The following is a 22288-nucleotide window of genomic DNA, read 5'->3' as shown; positions in this document are numbered from 1 at the left end:
CGAGCCAAAGAGAATTTAAACGATTCAATTATTTCTGTGTCACTTTCATTGAAAATTCACATCTACATAAAACAATTCCATAATATCGTCAGGAAAACTTTTAGTACCTAAATCGTTGCTGGTCATTAAAATTAGAATGTTCATCATAAATAATAGTAGCGCGTAGTATGAAATTTTTGCTTGAAATACATGCTAAACTAATTACGGCCTACTCTAGAAGAGCTATTTACCGGTTGCGAGAAGTCAAAATGTTACACGAGCAATTTATAATTTTAAGTACGGTATTTTATTCTTTAGGTAGCTCAAACATTTACCACTAATGATATACCACTTGAAATGAGAGGGGGGAAAAGGCCTTGTGCAACACGACCCATGTTTACAACGTATTATATTTTTTAGCAGAGTGTAGTGCCTACTTTAGACTTATGTGGGCTGTGTACAAATGATAAGTGTTCACAAGGGGTAGATCAAAACACAAGAGGAAATAAAAAGCAGTTTTAGGGAGATTGAACAACGTTTGTCTGGAGAACATATAAGTACAGTAGTAATAATATAACGATTTATGATTGGATACAAGACAATATATGAACATGGTTTTATATGGTTTCAGGCAAAAGTTTTTTTAAAACACCAATATTATATAAAAACCTTATAATAAACTATAAAATGAGTTCAATCGTATTCGTAACACGCAAGTTGTGTAAACTAATTATATTGATTTTTTTTAGAAAATTATAAAATCAATGTTAAATTTGTAACGATAAGAGCATTAACATGGCAAACCAATGTTAATAACATTTGTCAGAGCATAAAAGCTCTTTAGTAGAGTTTGGCATCAGTTTTCGGCCGTTGACCGCGATTACGAGAATAAACTCAGAAATTGAAATGTAAGTTATACGACATTCACTGATTGAATGAAATTAGATACTTCACTAATTATAGTCGCAACATAAGTGATACATCACGTAGTAGAGACATTTGCCAACAATAAAGTTTTATAAATCAAAATAAAGATAGTTTGACATTTCCAAAACGTATTAGAATGTTTGAGAAATAGGAGAATAATAACAACTCAAACGACAAATCAGCCAAAAAAATGATGTCATTTGTCAAAAAAGTAAAACATAGGGCGTCTAAGACAGTTGGCATTATATTATGAGTGTTGCTAACAGTATTAAAGTTCTATAGACGGAGAGAACCATTGAGATTGAAAAACATCTATCTATCTATGCGCAGTAATATATTTTTTTTGAGATGTGTTCTCTGTTGATAGATCGAATGCCATACATATATTTTATACGTAAGCATTTATCCTCCTCGACCATAACCGGATACGATTTCAAATGTTTTCAATGGAGTAGAACACGATGTTCTGTAAAAAAACACTGACACAAAGAACAAAGTTTGTAAATCTCCCCAAAATGTGACATGCAAAAAAAAAAAAAAACAACAACATACGCCAGGGGTAGAACAACCCTTTTTACAACGGTTCGGTGAGTACAATTTAGTCATGTAATTTGAAATAAAGAAAAAATAAATGGCATTAACACTCGGAATATTAGTGTTATTGTGTTAATTATAAGTGATTTTTATGGATAAATAAAAAACCAGAAGTATACGACAAAACAATATTTATCAGAAAGATTAAAAAATAAAATTTCCAGGTATGCAGTAAAAAATATTAGGACACGCAAATAAGATTTTTAACTCGTACAAACATAAAATTTAATATTATCATTTTCAGTACAACATTTTAAAATAGTTATTTTGAAAACCGAGTTTTAAATACCTTAACATGAAATAAAACACGGTGAAAAATATTTGTGCATTTGGTATTACCTAAATAAATTAGTTTAATTTTTTTTATTCAAATAATAATAATATAAAAAAGATAATTTTGCTGTCCGATTTAGTTGATGAACTATGGTTATTCAATATCCACCTTAAGTGAATCGTCAAAATACAAAAACTACTGATTTTTTTAAATTAATGACTACTAGTTTCTAGATTAGACGAAATAGGTGAGTAAACCAATGATAATTTGAAAAATATACTGGTATTTTTTTTAAGAAAATTGCATTTCTGGTTCGAAAATCAGTGATTGGTTTTTATAAATGTGTCATTCAAACAACACTTGTATAGATAAGTGGGACATAGTTCTCACGAGTCGTTTAACGGTCGTATCTTGTTCAACGACTTTCAAATTGAGACTTCCGCTTGAGGTGTATACTTCAAGTAGGCACTCATTGCAATTGTAAATAATAGATTCTTCGATTCGTTGATGATTTGACAACTTTTGCCATAATATAAGAAAAACTATCGAAAACTTGTTACTGCCCGTTTGACACTTAGAAAAACTTAGTTGTCCAATTTTAGATGAAATGTATTTTATTTAATAACAGATTAAACATTTGCTGAAATTGACGACTAATTTGCCGTAAAATATCACTGATATTTCTACGGTTTATGTTTCCTTTACTAATATCCAATAATACAGTTTTGCAAGAACGAATGTTGACGAGAGCAAAGAATTTGAAATAGAATTTTACGATTGACACACAATTGGTTAATCAACTAAATCTGTGCATCAAAAGCTGATAGTTTACGGCCTTGGCGTCGTAAAAAAATAATACTGAATTATTCTGGTAACAAAAAAAATTATAGCAGTTTACATTTGAAGTTCATGTATATTAATAACATCAAAAAGTAATAAAAAACACTATGATTCTACGTAAATTTATAAATATTAATGAATGAATCATAAATGAATATAGAATAAAAGTACCAAATAGAACATTAATGGAATACATCAATTTTTCCCAGACTGATAAATTAACAAAACTGTATCTCATATTTTATTAGAGTTAATAATGGATGTAATTATCCTTATATTAACTAATTATTTTTCTCAATACAGTAATTATATTTTTTCATTATGGTTACGTTAATAGTAGCAATTTTTTCAAGTAAAATTTAGTTTTAGAAAACACTACACGTGAGTACTAGAATTGCCTATTACTAACGCCGTTTTAGCAAAATGATTTCAATATTCAAATGCAAAATTGAAAATTTGGTCAACACAAATTTGAGTCATCTTAAATGTAAAATATTAGAAAAATACTATTATAAACATGTAAGACCCATAGAATTATGCTTCTTTTATGTTTATAAAAATACATATAAATACAAGTATACTAGTGTATATACATTATACAATGTGCAGTTTTTATTGTTTGTTTGACAAAAGCACGACGAACCACACGGTATTGTAGCGTAGTTGCCTCGCTTAAAAAAAAAACAAAACGAAATGAAATTCTATTAAGCTCTGAAAGCTCAAACAATAGAGAGGAAAATAATATTTTACATTTTTTCCCCGGTACATCCAACCCACTAGTTCTAACCCGGCCAAAAACCATCAACCAACTCTGTGGTCGCGTGAGGAATCGTTTTTCATAGAGAAATAAAATAAAGAATTATATCGAACAACATAAAATAATAACATGAGACTTTTCTATAAATCATATATACATAGCTATGTAGTACTTTAAAAACACATCAGAGACTTGAAAGTGTACACCATTGACTTTTATAGTTTTCTTTAAGAGAAAGCCTAGAACCAGAGCGTCGGATAGAAAGGTAAAATGTATTTTATAATTGAATTTTGTAAACGTGCTATAAAATGATTAAAAATTATATTAAGTTTATTTGGTCGCTATTGTTAAACACAAGTACGTTTCAATTGTCAAGGGCTCAAAGTTTGGAAAAAACGTGTGTCGCATAGTAATATGGGTCATAGCCAAATAGTACTGAATTTGGGTCCACAAGCAAAATGAATTTACATTTTAAGTAACGCTAGAGAGTTGTACAAACTTGCAGCTCTATTTTATTCAGTATAAAAAATTTAAAGCAATACTACATGGGACAAATGTGGACACAATTGAAATATTTACAAAGGAGTACATTAAAAATTAATATAACAAACGAATCTAATATTTCATGAAATTATACAGGTGTATTGAAAAAGATTAAGCTATTCGCTTACTTTTTCTAAAACGTTTTGTTGTAAAAATAAGAAATATCTACTGTATAATGTACCAAGATTTAAAAAAGTCATTTTTCAGTAGATAGGTGTTAGTTGAAACAATTTGAATATTAAAATTTGACATTATTTGATATCGTCGGCATAAGTAACTTAAATAATTTTAAATTGTTGAACAAAAAACGTACATGTTAGTAGAAGAATTATAACAAATTTTTTTATAAAAAAAAAATTAACACGTTGCAATATTATTGCAACTATTGTCATGATAATTTGAAAATAGAACCGTCATCATAATCAAACACAAAGGAAATAAATAGGACATCGTAAATACATTCTGAGAAAATAAATAGTATTTTTAATGGTATAGGATTATGTTTTAAGTTTACACGCCTCTTTACCATCAGAATTATTTTTTAATTTATATCCGGTATTTTGTTTCGCATGATGCACGATAGGTTTGGTCGGAGTACAAGTATATCCCAGATCAATAAACTTGACCTAATTGAATGATAACACCGTGCTACCCAAAAGGGGAACGATGCTCGTAAGAGTCGTGCTACTGAATGATGCAGGAAGTAATACTGTCTGATAAGAAATGGAGTAAAAGGGGTTGCATTAGAACACGGCGTTCATTAATTTAACATCCGGAAACGACGACGAGTAAAAATTAAGTGCGAACCGTTCACTTGTCGTTTGCACAGCAGCGATGGTTCGTGAAGTTAGTAAGTCTCGTTAAGTGGCAGTTTGACGGCAGTCGTAGCAGTGCTGTAAGGCGAACATCTGCGATAAAATGTTTATCATATCACCAACACCCTATACTATTTTTGTTGTTGTCTCTACTGTCTTCACTCGTCTGGTAACATTTTACAAACGTACCGTCACCCCTTTCACCTAAGATCTAACGATGAAAGTTTCGATCGCGCCAATCGTACAGACTCGGAGTCACCACTGTAAGTGATAAGTTTTACACGAGAACTCGAATAATTCATTTTCACAAAATGTGAACTTTATCGAGAATACGAAATAAACTTTTTCTTAACACTGTAGAAAACACAGAGGAGAATTTATTCATTTTTTTATACAAACGGTATTGTTGAATACGCTCAACTCCAAGTTAATTATTTCTTGTTATTAAACCGTTCTCGTGTATAACTGAAAAATCGAATTAAAAACTTTTGTGGTTCAATTCGTTTCACATTTTGTACACAGTCAACATTACATTTGAGTTCACGATTAATAATTGAACACGTCATAAAACTCAGGAAGCCACTCTTTTATTAATAAAACGACGAATGACTTTAAAATTCTCAAACAGTTCAATATAATGAAATTTATAGTAAATTAACGATTAACATCCTCCAAAACTTTTATAGTCGTTGAATGAAATTTTTAAATAATTCTAGGACATAGTTTTATTTGTTATTAAGTGTATTATGTCGCTTTTGATAGATTTATTGATATTAAATATTCAATAAAACAACACGATAATGATGAAAACAAAATAAAAGACACTCTGAATCATTCAAAGTAGGATAAAATTGACAGTATTATAGTCATTTTTGACTTATGAACTCATTTAAAATAAAAATTCTACGTTTGATACATTTGATAAAATACACTCATTTACCTATTCTAACTCTTCGAATTTTCAGAATAGTTTGTATAAATTTCCAAGTTTTAAGTAGATTATTGAGAAAAAGATAAATAAAATATCAAAACTAGTTGCATNAAAAAATACACTCATTTACCTATTCTATCTCTTCGAATTTCAGAATAGTTTGTATAAATTTCCAAGTTTTAAGTAGATTATTGAGAAAAAGATAAATAAAATATCAAAACTAGTTGCATGTTTTTGATTTGAAACAACAAAAGAATTGCTAGAAGGCATGTACTCGCCTTGTAGANATGTTTTTGATTTGAAACAACAAAAGAATTGCTAGAAGGCATGTACTCGCCTTGTAGATATTTATGTATCCACAATCAATAGGCTTCATTGAAAACGAGAAATAAGGTAAACAAGCGGGTAGAAAATCGGTTAGAAAATAATTCTTTTGTACGTTTACGAATAATGTCAGTTATATGAAATGCGGTTTATAAAGGTTTGTAGGCATTTAACTACATTCTGTATGATCTATAAAACGATTTCTGAGTTATGTATTAACAAGAATTGTACATTTTATGAGTATTATTAATATGTATTATGCAAAAGAAGTTTCAAATGAATATTTTAACTTGCATTATAATTTAAAACGAAAAATTCCTACCATAATATTTTCAATTTTAAATTTTGCCTATGTAGTAGTTGAAAAGTTGAGCTAATAAATGTATTAAATTTTATTTTTGTATATTATCAATAACACAAATGAAATACACTTTAGAAAATTGTTAGACTGATTACACATAAAAGTGTTTAAAAATATGCGATTTTTAATATAAATATTATAGGAAATGTTATGTATTAATATGTTATCAAAATGATTGAACTAAAAAAAAAAAAATGTCCTCATGATACATGTTTTCTAATGAATAAGTTTTATCAAAACAAATTTGCTGTAATGTGCTTAAATCTTTGGTACCATTACTTATAAATCAGCGTAAACATTGAACGACTTGAATACTAAATTAAAATAAACTCACAAGAGCAAACATATTTTCAGGGAACATAATAACTGTATTGAAGAAACAAAGGAGAGGTCGTAACTAACGGAGTAAGATTTGCAAGTAGGTTATGTCAACAGTTGATTGTTTTCTTTTTATTCTTCAGTGTCTAAGGTGCAAAAACGTCAACTTGACAAGACCACATAACCATTAATAAATCCAAAACATAAATCCGACTGTGACTGTTAAAAAAATAAAGAAAGCCAACACACGCGAGACAATAGCAGAGGTGGTTTTAAAATTTTCGGTAGGGGGTTCCTGGGCGTTGTTTTTGCGGTTTTCTCTCGAACAATGTATGAAGTTTGCCGACATGACGGTAGAAAAGGTATGACATGTATTATTGCCGACAATGACGGATGCCTAGGTGCCTCATTACCCTTTACCAATGTGACACGGGGAAATAACAATAATAATGAGTAAGGAGACTCTTGTCTTCGAAATACTTTGCCGTAGCCTATATATCATCCCTAAGGGTCTTTAAGTGTGCAAACGCGGTTAGTATATTGAATGAGACAGTTTGACATAATACAAAGCGAGGGAATGCAGAGGGCTGGGAAAATTTTTTGAGAAAATTACTAAGAAAACATCAATAACAAAGAAGGTTTTGGCTGAATTTTAAACAAATGATGAAAAGACGTTTTAATATCAAAAAAGAAACGTACGCTATAAAATCTACATTAAGTATTATGTTTTAATTTTATAATAAATTATACTAGACATAGTTTATTACATAATAAGTGAAAAATCGTGATATTATATACTCTTCAATGGTTAGTGACAAAAAAAAATAAAAAAAAAGAAAAAAAATATTACTCAATTAACTTGATATTTAACGTTCTAATGAGTTCTAACACCAATAATCTGGGAATTCGTCGCGTCTAATTCGTAAGCAATACGTGTCAAGTGCTTTGTTAAATTTGTCCAGTTTTGAGTGGACTAATAGTCAACAAGGTAGAACGGTTTTCCTCAATTGTGTAAACATCTGAAAAAAACAACAGCGCACACATGCGATCGATCAACACTCAGGCGACGGCTGCTTGCTCGTGTGGGATTTAACGTACGCTCGCCAAGATGAAACGATATATAATCATGGAACGAACATAAAAATAACAAATCCCTCGTTTTATGCGAACTTACGCGTCGGAGGAAATCATTACACGCGAGACGGTAAAAATAATAACAAATAACACACGTACACTCAGATATGGAACAATAAGATTGTGATGGCGGGGAGACGAGAAGAACGCAAAGAATGAGCTTAAAAATGCGTGCCTAGGTTAGAAAGAGCTGGGGAGTTAAGTAATAAAAGTTTTTCTCTTAAACGGATTACCGACGATGATGGATTACGCGCGTGGAGCTGGTGGGTTATTGGTACACATATACATTTATCTGTATACATATATATATATATATATATAGCCAGATTCCAAAAAACAAATAAAACTTTGTAAATTTTACACGTTCCCCCTTACCGTACAACAACCGCAAATCTGTTTGGTTGGACTGAAACACGTACTAGATATTACATTGAAAGTCTCTAGTTGTAGTCATTATGTATTGAACTAAACGATAATAATTATAGTCGGAAAACAGTATAGACACGTAAATATTAATATGGACTTTACTGAAAATGATTATATGGTACGAACAAAACTTTTAAGTACACAAATACACCACGAGAGAGGGCAATTCCAAAAAGTAATCGATACTACAGCATTCATTTTTAATTTTTTTGTTTCTTTAGATTGATTATTTACTACTCACCAAAATAATAAACGCTTGGATACGGACAGACCTAACCTTATCAAATTGTTACATTGAAATCATTAAGTCTTATAGAAATTTAGGTATTGTTAACTGTCACAGATGTCAATCAAAATATTAACTTGGTCCTTTATGTTTGACACGTATTATAAATTCAAGAGGGGTGGTGGAACACGGCTGCGTTTAGTTGACGGTTTGTTTCAATAAATCCGTCATGTGTCCTGTCAGTATCGAACTGAACAACAAAGTGGGAGAATCACATTATAACAAAAAGGTATGTATTATGCAACAGTAGTTGTATTAGTTCAAAGGACGCAAGAGACCATAATGCCATTGAAATAAGCTTGAAATAGGAATTTTGAAAATTCATACCTGTGCTCTCTGTGTTGAGGACATCTGGACACGCTTGGAATTTGAGCATTAGCCTAGAATCTGATGTACACGAGTCAGCTCTAGACATTGGTGATCTAAAACAAATTTTAACGATTCTTTACTAAATATTTGGATTTTCGCTTAATAATTTTAAGAATAAATTACTTGAAATAGTATGTTTTTTCTAAATGTTACTTTATAATTTAATAAAAAAATTATATTATGTTACCGGATAAAAATGTATGAATTTGACACACTAATGTGTAATTTTTGGTTTTCATAATTTTTACTTTAAATTTACAGTAATAATTCTTTATTTTTAAAAAAAACTTACAAAAAAGGATACAAGAAGTATTAAAATAACACTCCATTAAGTGATCTATTTAAATAAGTTCTATATATATTTGAATATAAATTACAGAATTTCAAATAATTTAATGAAATCTAGACGGAAATCGTTTAATTATTATTTAATTTTTTTCATAACTTCTAAATAACATTATTGGATGTTTATATTTAACGTCCTTTTCTAAAAGCTATAACTTATGCCACAGAGGGTATAATTGGCTCTCTAACATGTGAACGAGGGCCATTGACCTCTGTAGCATGTTCGGGAAATAGAAGGATGTAAAACTGATAATTAACTAGTTAAAAAGGTTGTTATGATTTTTTTTTTTTTGGTATCGAATTGTGCATTATATTATTGTATTGAGTATACCGGTTAATCGATTATTGTAAATTATACAAATGCACATATATAAAATATGGTACACGAAACGAAAAACTTACTTGCACTCTGTATATCCGCCTCGGCTGTATGAAAACTGAAATGGAGCTTGAAGATTATCGAACGGACACGAAATGGGTGTAGCATCAACCCTAAACATCGAGTACAGAGGAGCATCACTGGTTATTTCGCCGCACAATTCTTCTAAACTACGTTTCTCGCAAAGTGCATCTAAAACAAAGTTGAATAATTATAAATCAATGCGCTAGGTTTGAACTAGCTATTCGTTTTAATAATAATATTTAAGTATTAAACAAAGCAATACATTTGGAGTCATCTCCATTCATTTGGTACGAATTCAGTTTTTAAGAAAAACGGAAAGTGTTCACATTTCGTTCAATTAGTCACGTCTATATTTCATTTGTTTCCGTTTGTCTACGTACAACCGTATTGTTAAATCTAATTTTCAATTGTTTATGGAGATAGTACAACGTGCTCGAAGTATTCCATTACTAAATAAAATCGTTTGGCGGAAGTGGAATGCATAAAGAAATAGCTCTACAAGGACATAATTTGTGTTGGGACCCCTTCTTGTCGATACACTTGGGCGCTTATAGCACAGTGCAATGTATATGTTAACGAAGACGGTGATAGGTCTCGAGGTACCTACTTCCGTTAAACGTCTCGAGACACGAAACCAATATCATTACGGCACGTATGGGGAGCGCTCTTCTATCGCCTCGGATACAATATAATAATACACATGTGCAACTCTGTGTGTTACTGCTATATATTGATTTTCTTATTGAACGAACTGGTGTCTAACTGAATTATTATCCAATACTGGTGTATTATTTAGACTTTTCCACTATGATAAAATCGGGGGATAGTTTAGTTTCTACGAACGCATCACAGTATCTGTAAAAGATAATCTCCAAATAGCACGACAAGGGGTAGCTCTATTTGAATGTAGTAACCAAAAAGTATCCATCAAAAAGTGGCAGACACGACAGCGGAGCCCAATTGATGGCATTAGGAGATTCATAAGTTTGTGCTGATTATTGTACAAACACATTATAAACAACGCTGCAGTGAAAGTCAGACATGCAATCTTAGAGGCGTATTTTTGTGACACCGTCGACGCACTGCGATAACTGAAGTGAGATAGACAAGGTTTGGAAAATAAAATTAGGAACACATGACATGAATTGACAAACATTTGAACTTTTCAACCATAAAAGGAAAATGAAGAAGAGGAAAAAAAGTTTTTTGGTCGCGGCGCATAACCAAATAGACGTAAAAATTGAACGATGTAAGTAAACACATTTAAGACAACTTTTTAAAGGATGGTACCATGTGTTACATTAAAAATCACTCAAAACAAGTTCAGCTACTATCATAGTTATGATTATTAGTTCCTTAAATGTAAACTCTAAGTACGCCATATGATGACAGTTATACATTTTTTATATACAAATTGAACGGCATAATGATGTTATAAATTGAAACTACTATAATGAAAAGTTTTTGAATTTTTAAGTTCGTGCATTTCCAACGATTAATTTCTTTAAAATCTACAAATGATAAAGATACTTGGCCTCAGTTTACTCAATAAATTAAGGTAAAAAGATTATTCAAATCTTGTTTTTTTCGAATAGTGTTTTATTGCAATGTATAATACTCATTCAAGAATAATATTTAAATTATACTATTCTATTTTTTACTTAAACGGCCATCGAGGAATATTTGTTGGAATTTTTTTTCATCATTTAATCTTAAAGTACATTAAAAAATATTTCGTTTGATTTAGTTTTGAATAATGTAGATGTAAGGTTGCTATGCAAAACACTAAAATATCGGCCATTTTTATCGATAATTATTTGTATTTTAGACTAATTGGCCGATAACTACAAGATAATAAGTTAACAGATAATTTTCTTTTTTCATTTTGGAATACATTATATCAGCTTTACATTATTAAATATCTCATTATTAAAAATAAAAAATAAAAACATTTTAAAATGGGTTTAAACCTCCTCCGGATAACTAGGTTAAAAACTGAATTTTAAAGAAAGAATGTCAATAAAATGGTAAATGTCTAAAATATTGTTAATAAAAATGTAATGATTTAACATCTAGTTTTTGAAAAGTTATTTCATTGTAAAGCGAATACCAAAAAATTCAATATCAACTGTTTCGTAATAATTATAATTTTTTGAAACATTTCTCTATATTTAACTTTAAATAAATTATGAGAATGGAAGGGAAACTATGGCATTGATAGTTTCAGCTAGACATGATGTGATCTTTTGACGTATCATTGAGCAAAATTGGTCCAGTAGGAGCGGAGTATTTATATGAATATATATATAAAAAAAAATAATACGACATAATAAAACCAAAATCTTCTCAATTATGCATCGAACTAAATATTAACGACATACGAATTAGCCAAGTAGTTTTTTGATTAACTAATATTCTTGTTATGAACCCTGTTAAAAAATGTATGTTTTTAATAAAAGCTCTAAGCAAAATACAACTTATGGTAGNAATGTATGTTTTTAATATAAGCTCTAAGCAAAATACAACTTATGGTATTGAGGTAATAAATTATTTAAAAAATAAATATAATAAATCCCATCCGCTGAAAAGAGAAATGTAGCTGCAAGTATTATTGGTAATAGAACCAAAACGTGAAAAGTAAACGAAAATGCGGATTTCTGTATAATAAATAATTCACAAGTGGACGTTGCTTTTTCCCATTTACAACTATTATACGGTAATTACTATTCCTTATGCTTGGGCGGATTTTCCATTAACGACCGGAACTTAGATGGCAAGGAGAAGTTTTTAGATGAAACGTCTCCTGAGACATAAAAGTATATAGAGGTGAGGGAATTCTATACTGATAAAAAATTAAAAATTCATAAAGTACAGAAATACCGATTAGATTGGGATTTTAATAAACTTTTTTTTTGGATTGGAAAATAACTTGTACGACTATGTTATATTTAAATTCTTAAATTACAAATATTTGAAAACTTATCTAGGAAAAGTTAGTTTGGTACTTGAGTTTTATTTTTAAACAAAATTTGTACATTTGATATTGTAGTAAACGAAACATTTAGTTTTTACAATAGAGTTATAATAATAAACAAACATTTGTTAACATATTGATTTGTTGTTATTCAAAATCTATTAAAAAAATAATGTGATACTACAATTTTCATCCATAAATATTTTATATAGATTTATAAATAATCGTGATTACTATGCGTTATTGACGTGACTTATTTAAAGAGAACGGCAACTGCATTTGGCAATGCTGACTCATTGCCATAGTCACTCGATCAAAGATAAGTACTAGTTGATTGTGCTGTCAATTATATACATTAGTTTCGGCACTGAAATGCAATGGTCAAAGTTGTTCGAACTTAAGAAAACATACATAAGAAATTCATTAAGTGTAACGAATAACGTTTTTTATCGTGTGATATTTTATAAGTAATTATTACACAAAAAAAAATGTATTCGCCGACACAAAGTAAACCAATATTTTTTAGTGACAAACAAAACATATTTGCACATTACACTAAATGCAAAAAGTTACCTATTTTAAATCTCTTAATGTCTGCCGAAAAATAATCAAAATTAATTAAAATCTATTACTAAAAAATTGACAAGGTTATTTATAGTTTTACTGCTGTGTATATGTGCTACTTCAACATTGACGCAATAATCATTACCGCAAGTGAAGATTTCTGAACAAAATAGAGCATTCACTATAACTCATGAACTGAAAACGTTATCAAGTGATGTTATCCTGTTTGAAACGATTCAATTAAGCGGTACCTAGATGATTAATCGGACGTGATGTATTTTGAAGCTTTGTATGATTTAATTACCATGCAGGAGCTTGTCGTCACCATTGTAGTTTCCAATTGGTTGCTACGGGCGACACAGTAAATCATCAACACATATTTAACGGGATTGGCTATTAGTTAATGGTTTCTCCTAAGATTTCCAGAGCTATTTAAGGAATAGACTTGGCAGAATATAGGACGAGGGTGATTTAGATAAACTTCGGGGGGGCTTAAGCTGATTCAACAACCAAACTCGAGAATTCGCAGTGGTCGTTAAAAGCGCTCTAAGAAAGTAAAGGGCTGTACAGCGATTGAAAATCCGAAGGTCTTGAAAAGATTCTTTACCTAATCGTAATTCCAAGTTATTTCATAAAGATAACAACGAGGAGTGCAAACATTCAGGTATTGTTTTGTATGTTTTTTGTCTTTTAAACTAGTACATTCTTAGTCATACGAATACACATTTTCTATGTCCAGGCTATTAAGTTTCGGATACTGGCGACCGTAAAACAATAATTTAGAAAAATGGTCCCGGCATATGGGAAAATATTACTAAAAAAATAAAGAATATAAGTGGAAAAAACACGAGTCCGTACAAGATATGCAATATTCATGAACAAGAAACAAAATAATGTGTTTATATATACGGATTTTAGTCAATATTTTTCGTACCGAGTAATACGCTGTCCAGGGGGTTACAAAACACGCCGATTTCTTTATGGCGCACTTAGGAGAATATAGGGTTTTAAGAGATTTTCCAGTTATGCGACTGAATTTTCAGATGTCCGCGGGGTTTGTTAGCAAAAACCGATCACGTTTTACCGATATATATATTTGGTTCACTTAAGTTTTTTGTTATACTTTTAACTCGTGCAAGAGGTACTAAAGACATTTTCTACAGCATCCTACTTGCCGTGGAAAACAATAAATTAAACTACGCAGTTTAATATATTGCCGCAGCAGTGAACACTGACAACATTCCTTTAGCAAATTGTCAAACGAGTCTATTGACAAATTAATATAGTAGTATGAGTGCCGGTATAATGAAGGTGCACAATGTTTGCGACAACTGCGAAGACGGCGGCAGTCGTTTTCCTTTTCTCCTATACAGTAAATTAAAAACATAAAAAGTCGACGAACTGTTATTATAAATCTTGGAATAACGCAAAAAAATATACGCACGTAAAAAGGTTTCACTAATAATATATTCTTATATATATATATATAAAAGTGTAATTTCTATGTAACGAGTTATCATTCAAATTAATATTTTTTTTTTTTCATAAAGAAATAGAATTCGCCACGGAAAGAATTAAAATTAAAGATCAAATAAATGTCAACTTATATTACTATTAATTTAATTTATTTTTAAATAAAGATAGTTAATTTTAGAGAATGTCGAAGAAAATTGATAAAACATTATATTATATGATTTTTATTAAAAAATACTTATTAATATATTTATATGGTACAACATTAACGACAATTATAATTTATTTCACGTGATTCACTGTAGACAAGTAAGTAAACTGGAATTAAGTAAAAATATTTGTTAGAAAACAAATTAAATACTTACTTTCTTTATATTGTATGACGTTCTGATGTTTTTCTGTAATTACTAAACATCTTCTGCAGTCTTCTTCGTTTCTAAAATAAATAAACAGTAGAAATTAATAAAGTGTACGCAGCCATATTGTCAAACGCATCTTAGGAATACGATCAAACGCGTCGGGAATTGGGCAGTGATTAAAAATTCTGTCGACAAAGGAGCAATAATTCTTGATAAGCAAAACAATATTGGGTGAAATTGAATTCCCTAAGCTGACACCGGGGGTATGATATTCGTCTCCCTTTCTGTTTTTTATTGCACTACCACGACTGCTCCTTCCGTCCGTTTTGCGGTACTTAATTAAGAATTAATGAACGACGGTCGTGCGGTGAATATCGTTACCCGACATGGTATAAGATGTACCCTTCCGGTTTTTGGGCAAATGTTTTTCTAAGGGGTATCGTAGTCAGGCGAAACGACTCGCCTGGGGCTCATAAAACATCCTCCCAGTCGTCGTACGAAACTATACACCTGTCGATGTCACCGAAATTCACTCCGATGTCCGTATATATGAACGGCGTATTATATGTGCACGGAAGACAATATCCTTTTAATGAAAACCCTTAATGCTTTTAACACATGGGGCGCGCTCATTTACAACGACTGCAAGCCAAGTCGGGGATCGGTCCGAGTTTGTGGAAGCGTACAAAACTTTTCCAAATCAGTTTTTGGACTACTGCAGCTGGATATAGCAGAAGACGACCGTTTCTATGTAAATTAAGGCTTTAAGCGGTTTAAAAACCAAAGAGTTCAATAAAAATAGACTTTTTTCGAATAAATCAGCGACTTTGCTGGAGCAATAATCCATCGAGACACGCGAGCAGTACTCGACGTCGCGCGCACATAAATTATTATGAAAAAAAAACAATCGGGGTGCATTACGTTTTTTGAATCGTATACTTTATACCGAAAAAGGATGTTCAGTGACGTTACATTTTCATTTAATAGATTAATGCCGCCTAAATTACCGACAAACAGCAGAGTACCGCGCATTCTATTCGAATCGCACGATGACCACCATAAGGTCACACACATTTCGTTGCTGTCGACAATTGACTGGCAGCAAATGGACGTTACAAAGCGGTTTCTTCGTTTTGGTTTGGACCACTACACTGGTTTTCTCGGTCCAAAATCTCGTCTTTGACATCATCAACTGGACAACACGTTTTCAATCACAATCGATCGGTATTTATTCGATCACAACAAATGATTAAAAACCATCATCGGACACACGCAACGTCAAGTGTGCGACTACAAAATACTTGTATTATATCCACGAGGATTTTTATGTGTCCCATGTGGTAGGCACTGCGGATATTTTATTACTGTAGCCGACGGGCAATAATTATTTGTATTATTCCCGACGGCCAAAGCGTTCAGGTTCCAAGTCATACACAGCAAGTGAGAATCGATTACGACATAAATAAAAAAAATGCACAGAAAAAATTCCGCGATACACATAACACACGCGATATGTATGGCAACAGTATTTTTTAAAAACTTTATTTTATCGGTAGCGATTGTAAAAAATAAAAATCCATTTAATTCTACATTTTTTTTTTTTCAATCGGCAATACCGTAAATCAGTAAGGTGGTCGGCCGTTGTACAATAAATACACAACGCATACAAACAAACGGTTTTCTCGTATCACTTGGCTGGCCTTTACAACAACGCGGACCGGGTGTCGTTTTTATCCAAGTCGCATTTAATCGGACGTATATCTCACCGCTCTCTCTCTTGTCACCTTCCGAGCCTCCACCCGAAATGCGCTGGACAGATTCCAACAGCGACCGACGGTCGGTGAAGCTGCAATGGTGCACGGGCAGGGCCAGTTAATTTATCACCGTTTATACACACACACACATACACATACAAATAAATACAGAGCACACCGCCATCAGCGATCGATCGGAAAAAGCTTTAGGGCTGACGAAAGCTTTCTCCACGTAGGTCGCTTTGGTGAAATATCTACAGCGATTACACATAGCATCCACCGCAGGCGAAACCAACACGGACCCGGCAGCGGCGGTGAGCCAAAAACGATTCTAACAATTTCTCTTTCGCCCAATTGACGACGAGGTGTGTCGAAAAAAAAAAAACCACCGACAGGAGAGGGCGGTGCTTTTTGCCAGAGATCTCAATCCTAAATGTGAAGACAAACGACAGACAGTTACGGAACGACAACGCCGTTACTTGCAGTCGCGACCCGACGTCACTTAGCGGCAAACTTTGGAAACGCATACAACACTAAAGTAACAAGACAGTCAAAACGTTCATTTTTATTTAGACAGGAACCCAAAATGACAGTTGCCGCAGAAAAATAAAAACAACTGCTCCCGTATCCGTTACACAGAACATTTTCCTAACTCGTTATTATTTATTCGAAAAATACAATAGTCTCTCTAACATTTTGCGTGTTTATTAAAAAGTGACATTTCTGAATTTCCTATACGTTATGCGTAAACTAAAAAAACCTCAGCACACAACAACTTACATTTTTTATTATTCAACGATATTTTTGTTAATAGTCTGAAAGACCATTTATCACGGTGCTTTCATCTGGCGCGCAGAAAACTCACATTAACTGTAGATTTATGAGTGTATTATTAATGTACTTTTAATGAGTTATTTAAGAGTTATCGGTGGCTAAAAAGCGAAATATCCAACAGTATAATTTTTTTGATTAAACAACGGTTTATTAAAATTTCAAAGTAAAATTATATGGAATGTTTAATTTTGAAATGAGTATAAATGTATAAGTCAGTTATCTCAAGAGAAAACGTTATTTTTTATCATTCGCGTAGATTAAGAACAATATAATTTCACATTGACTTTTTTTCGAGAAAATATTACGTGTAATTTATCAAATTTTTATTTATTATGTACAGTACNTTTTATCATTCGCGTAGATTAAGAACAATATAATTTCACATTGACTTTTTTTCGAGAAAATATTACGTGTAATTTATCAAATTCTTATTTATTATGTACAGTACAATGTAAATAAGTACTCAGGACACACATATGAAAACGGGAGAAAAACAATAATGATAATGCGCGGACTGTGCAAACACAATTTAAGGGTCGAAGAAACGGAGCCCTTTTTTTGACATTAATTTTATACATTATACCATCCACGACTACGTGATACTCGTGTACTTTCTTCTATATCACATTAGTCGTTTCCTCCATGATTGTACTCATGGTTTCGTGCTAAGGTGCGATTTTTCGTGGAAATATACACCGAGGGAAACTACACCGTAAGAATTATCACTATCTAATTCGGAAGAACACGCAAGTGAGGAGACAAATAAAGTGGCACTCTCGGGACCATTCCCACATTTAATCATAGAAAATAATAATTAAGTGAACACGAATACCGGTTAAACGCACGAAACACTCGGTATTTATGATGTTGATCATGTTTATGCGGTTAAGATTAAAGGTCACTACCATAATCAACGAGTGTTTTAGTGCACAACAAAAAAATACGGTCAAAAACTTGCCGAACAGGAGAAAAATATGTATTAACTGCTAGAATGCTATTTTAGCGAGATAAATATTCTATATTTAGACAAATCGTTTAAAAATATTAAATTATTTTTAAAATACTACGACAAACATTTATGCGGATGTGTCCACGACTGATGAGTCTATTTATATTGTATAGATAAAAAACAAGCGTACAATATCATCACATATGTTAGACAGTCTCTAGCAAATGAAGCGTACCTGAATGATTCGATAAAATTGAATTTTCAGAGTAAAACTCTCCACGGCTCGCACGTAAAAATGAAATGTATTTAAAAAAGATCTCGGCTCATTTAATCTTTAAATACTACGTGAAAAAATGTGCAATGACAATACAATAAAAATTGTTATCAAAACGGTACTTTTTAATACTACTAAGTGATCATGCGTTTCAGATGAGAATTCAGTAAGCAATTTGTATTTGAGATTTCTGTAGTTTGCAAGGAAGAACAATCTTTGAAAATATTTTAGAAGCAAGTATACATTTTTAAAACTAACCAACACCACACTACTAGCATATTCAGTAAAAATGTTGAAGTAAAACTACTTGGATTCTATCTCTTCGTTCTTTTCGATGCGTTCCATAGGGAAATTACAAGCTATCATTACAGACTTTTTTTGACGCTGAACATAAAGATTATGAAAATTACAAAAAGTATAGTACTTTTGTGAAAACACACAAATAAAAACTTTCCATTAGATAATATTGGACATTAGAAAATAAAACATACCACTTAATCGATGATTTGAAAAACAATAGTGAATTTCGTAACGTTTAACTATCTGCTCGGTTACAGGAAATAATTTCAGACAACAAATATAAGTAGTTCAAAGTTTATCCCGAAATGTTCTATTAAAGTCTAGGAGTGTATAAATTTTATAGAAAGTGTTTTGGTCATGTACTACAGAGTAAAGTAAAATTAACGGCGTACCGGGCTTTGGTTGCTCGTAAATCTTAGCGACACTTCTGCCCCAGGCCTCCTGGACAAATTATTAGACTTGCTTTCTCGGGATAGGAATAAACCCTTACCTTTAATTTGCATTTGGACACTGTCGTACAGCAGTGGTGGTATCGTCGTATCTCTCTAATTCGGATTATCACGTTTCCCAGTCGGCGAGATTTATTGGTCAGACGGTTTGCAAAACGCAACGAAAAATATCCGGCAGAACACGTTCCGGAGGGATTAAAAAATTGCGTTGACGATAGTAATTTATTATACGTGTAATCATATCCGGAAAAATACCAACAATTATATCCATCGGTTATATATTTTTTGTATATTCGCGTGATTTTATTGATTTTGCGATGAATAATTATTTTCGATGAAAAGACATTTTTATTTAGATTAAAAATTAATTGACAAAAAGAGGATCTAAATTTACACGGGTTAAAATATATAGGTTTCAGTAAGTAAGAATACATGTTTCCTGTTATTCATTGTTTTAATTGTTTGCAGCGATTGATCTGTTTGTTTACTTTTTTAACACTCTGTATATGATCGTCGCTATACTGCAATATTGCGTATCTCAACTGTAGACAAANTTTCCTGTTATTCATTGTTTTAATTGTTTGCAGCGATTGATCTGTTTGTTTACTTTTTTAACACTCTGTATATGATCGTCGCTTATACTGCAATATTGCGTATCTCAACTGTAGACAAAATGAGNTCTGTATATGATCGTCGCTATACTGCAATATTGCGTATCTCAACTGTAGACAAAATTTTTTCAATAATGTTAAAAGAAGTGTTTGTGAATATTGTTTTGCGAAACGCATAGTTTTATTGTTAGTTATCGAAATAAAATCATTTCTTATATTAAAATGTGTATGATATAACATTTTTTTCTGATCGTCTTAAAAATAAACATACGCGCTGTTGTAGTATAAACGACGGGACACTATTTTTTCTAAACAATAATCAAATCGAATGAATACAATTTAAATGTTGCAGTTGATTTAATTATCCAATGGTGCATAATAAATGAACAGTAATAGATAGTTTAGACAATAACATTGGATATTATCTATTGAAAGTTATGAACTTAAGACTGAAAACGTTAGTCAAATTGACTTTGCAGTTTGAAAGGTCGTTAGGATTACAGTATGGGAGTTCCAATGGGCCAAAGAATCGATCGCCGTAGGGGTCAAGTATTTCCGTGTGTCGTGTGTTTATTGACCCGACAGTTAAGGATAGCCCCAAAAAGCTGAATTCTCGATATCTTTACTTATTCACAACATCCACGAGGTAAATATTTCAAAGGTTAGTTTTGTCAATCTCTATACTTTCCACCCTATTATCAAACATCATCCCCTTACTTGTATAAAATCGAATGCATATTCCTAAATTTAACTTTTACAAGATTAAATGTTGAGCTCCTGTGACTAATCGGACTTGTCTTTAACATTTGGCGTTACTATCTTTCAATCCATTAATAGCCCTAAATAAATTCAAACTACATAAACGAGTGGTGCTTACGTTAATAATATAATATATAATACATTAGTTTTGAGCGCACGTGCGATTAGAATAGGGATCTAAAGATTAATTACAGCCCAATTACAGCTCAATCCATCAGTATACCACATTGGGTAACATCTGAAGATGACTATTTAGTTCTCAGGAGGAAACACGATAATGACTCTAGAAATGTTGAAACCACGAGGAGAAGTATTGCCAGAAGGATATAACCGGAAACATTTATTTTGAAGAATTGATACAAGTTTTAATTAAGTAAACATCAAGTATATAGTTTGTTCAATAATGTTATCTGCTCTTTGAGTACGAATAGGCCAACTTTAAGATATTAAGTATACATCAATATTTCGATTTTCAAAGTGTCCAGAAAAATACTTTTTAAAGCATTAAATGTTTGTTTGTGGGATAATATATGCAATATGCGATCTAAGCTTAAGTTTTAAACTTAAAATTTATTTTAAAAGGAGGAGGAAATCAAGTTATATTCCTTTAACATTTTGTTTCAAAGTGTATCTATGTAGAAATTCAACTTGAAAAGAAGACACAAATAAATCTAATATCTTATTTTTTCAAAAAATATTGTAAACATATATTTCTGTAGCGTTAACAACCAAAAATCGGTTAAATTTTAATCGTTATATAATTTATTTAGTATTAACCACTACAGCAATGCACAATAAGCGGCACGTGGGTTGAATTTAGATCGAAGATAGGAAATAATTGACCCGTCAAAAATATATTATTTTTGTTTTTTTCATTTTTTTAACTAGATATAACCTTGGGCTGAACCTATTTTATATTCTATTCAATATCAAATATCGAATATTAGACGATTTTTATTTAAATATGATATTAAAAAAAGTGTATTAATTTTTTTTGAGTAATTTGACAAATATTTATGTATTGAACATGGTGAATTTTATTTTGTTTTTAATTTTTAAACTGAGATTTTCAATTTTGTTTATTTCTGATATTTTTGTTATATAAATTGCAATACAATAAAAATTCTGGACATTAATTATTTTTCTATATTTTGCATACGATTGGGATTTAAGTAGTATAACATAGGGCATATAAGGCTTATACTCTAGGTTCTTCGAGACATCAATAAAAAATAACATTATTTTTCATACAACCCATTGAGAATTACTCTAATTTTATTTAAAATTATGTTTATTTGATTATACATTTCAGATATTGTACGCTAAGTTCCACAGTGAGGCTCATCCGGATGTTATTTTTTA

The 22288-nt window shown here is 31.3% G+C and overlaps 1 protein-coding gene across 5 annotated transcripts in view; it reads right to left on the bottom strand.

Annotated features, from left to right (window-relative positions):
* LOC126895962 (uncharacterized) overlaps window positions 1-22288 on the bottom strand; it is a 101562-nt gene that overhangs the window by 22126 nt on the left and 57148 nt on the right. For all 5 annotated transcript variants that reach the window (XM_050668326.1, XM_050668322.1, XM_050668324.1 and 2 more), the window contains 3 exons: window positions 15003-15073; window positions 9626-9794; window positions 8837-8931 (listed from right to left, as the gene is read on the bottom strand). In XM_050668326.1, the coding sequence (XP_050524283.1) occupies window positions 8837-8931; window positions 9626-9794; window positions 15003-15073 (335 nt within the window). The remainder of the gene's footprint in view (window positions 1-8836; window positions 8932-9625; window positions 9795-15002; window positions 15074-22288) is intronic.

Source organism: Daktulosphaira vitifoliae, unplaced genomic scaffold (assembly GCF_025091365.1).
Source record: "Daktulosphaira vitifoliae isolate Bord-2020 unplaced genomic scaffold, ASM2509136v1 Scaffold_1, whole genome shotgun sequence".
Taxonomy (NCBI): domain Eukaryota; kingdom Metazoa; phylum Arthropoda; class Insecta; order Hemiptera; family Phylloxeridae; genus Daktulosphaira; species Daktulosphaira vitifoliae.
This window is presented reverse-complemented; position numbering and strand designations above follow the sequence as displayed.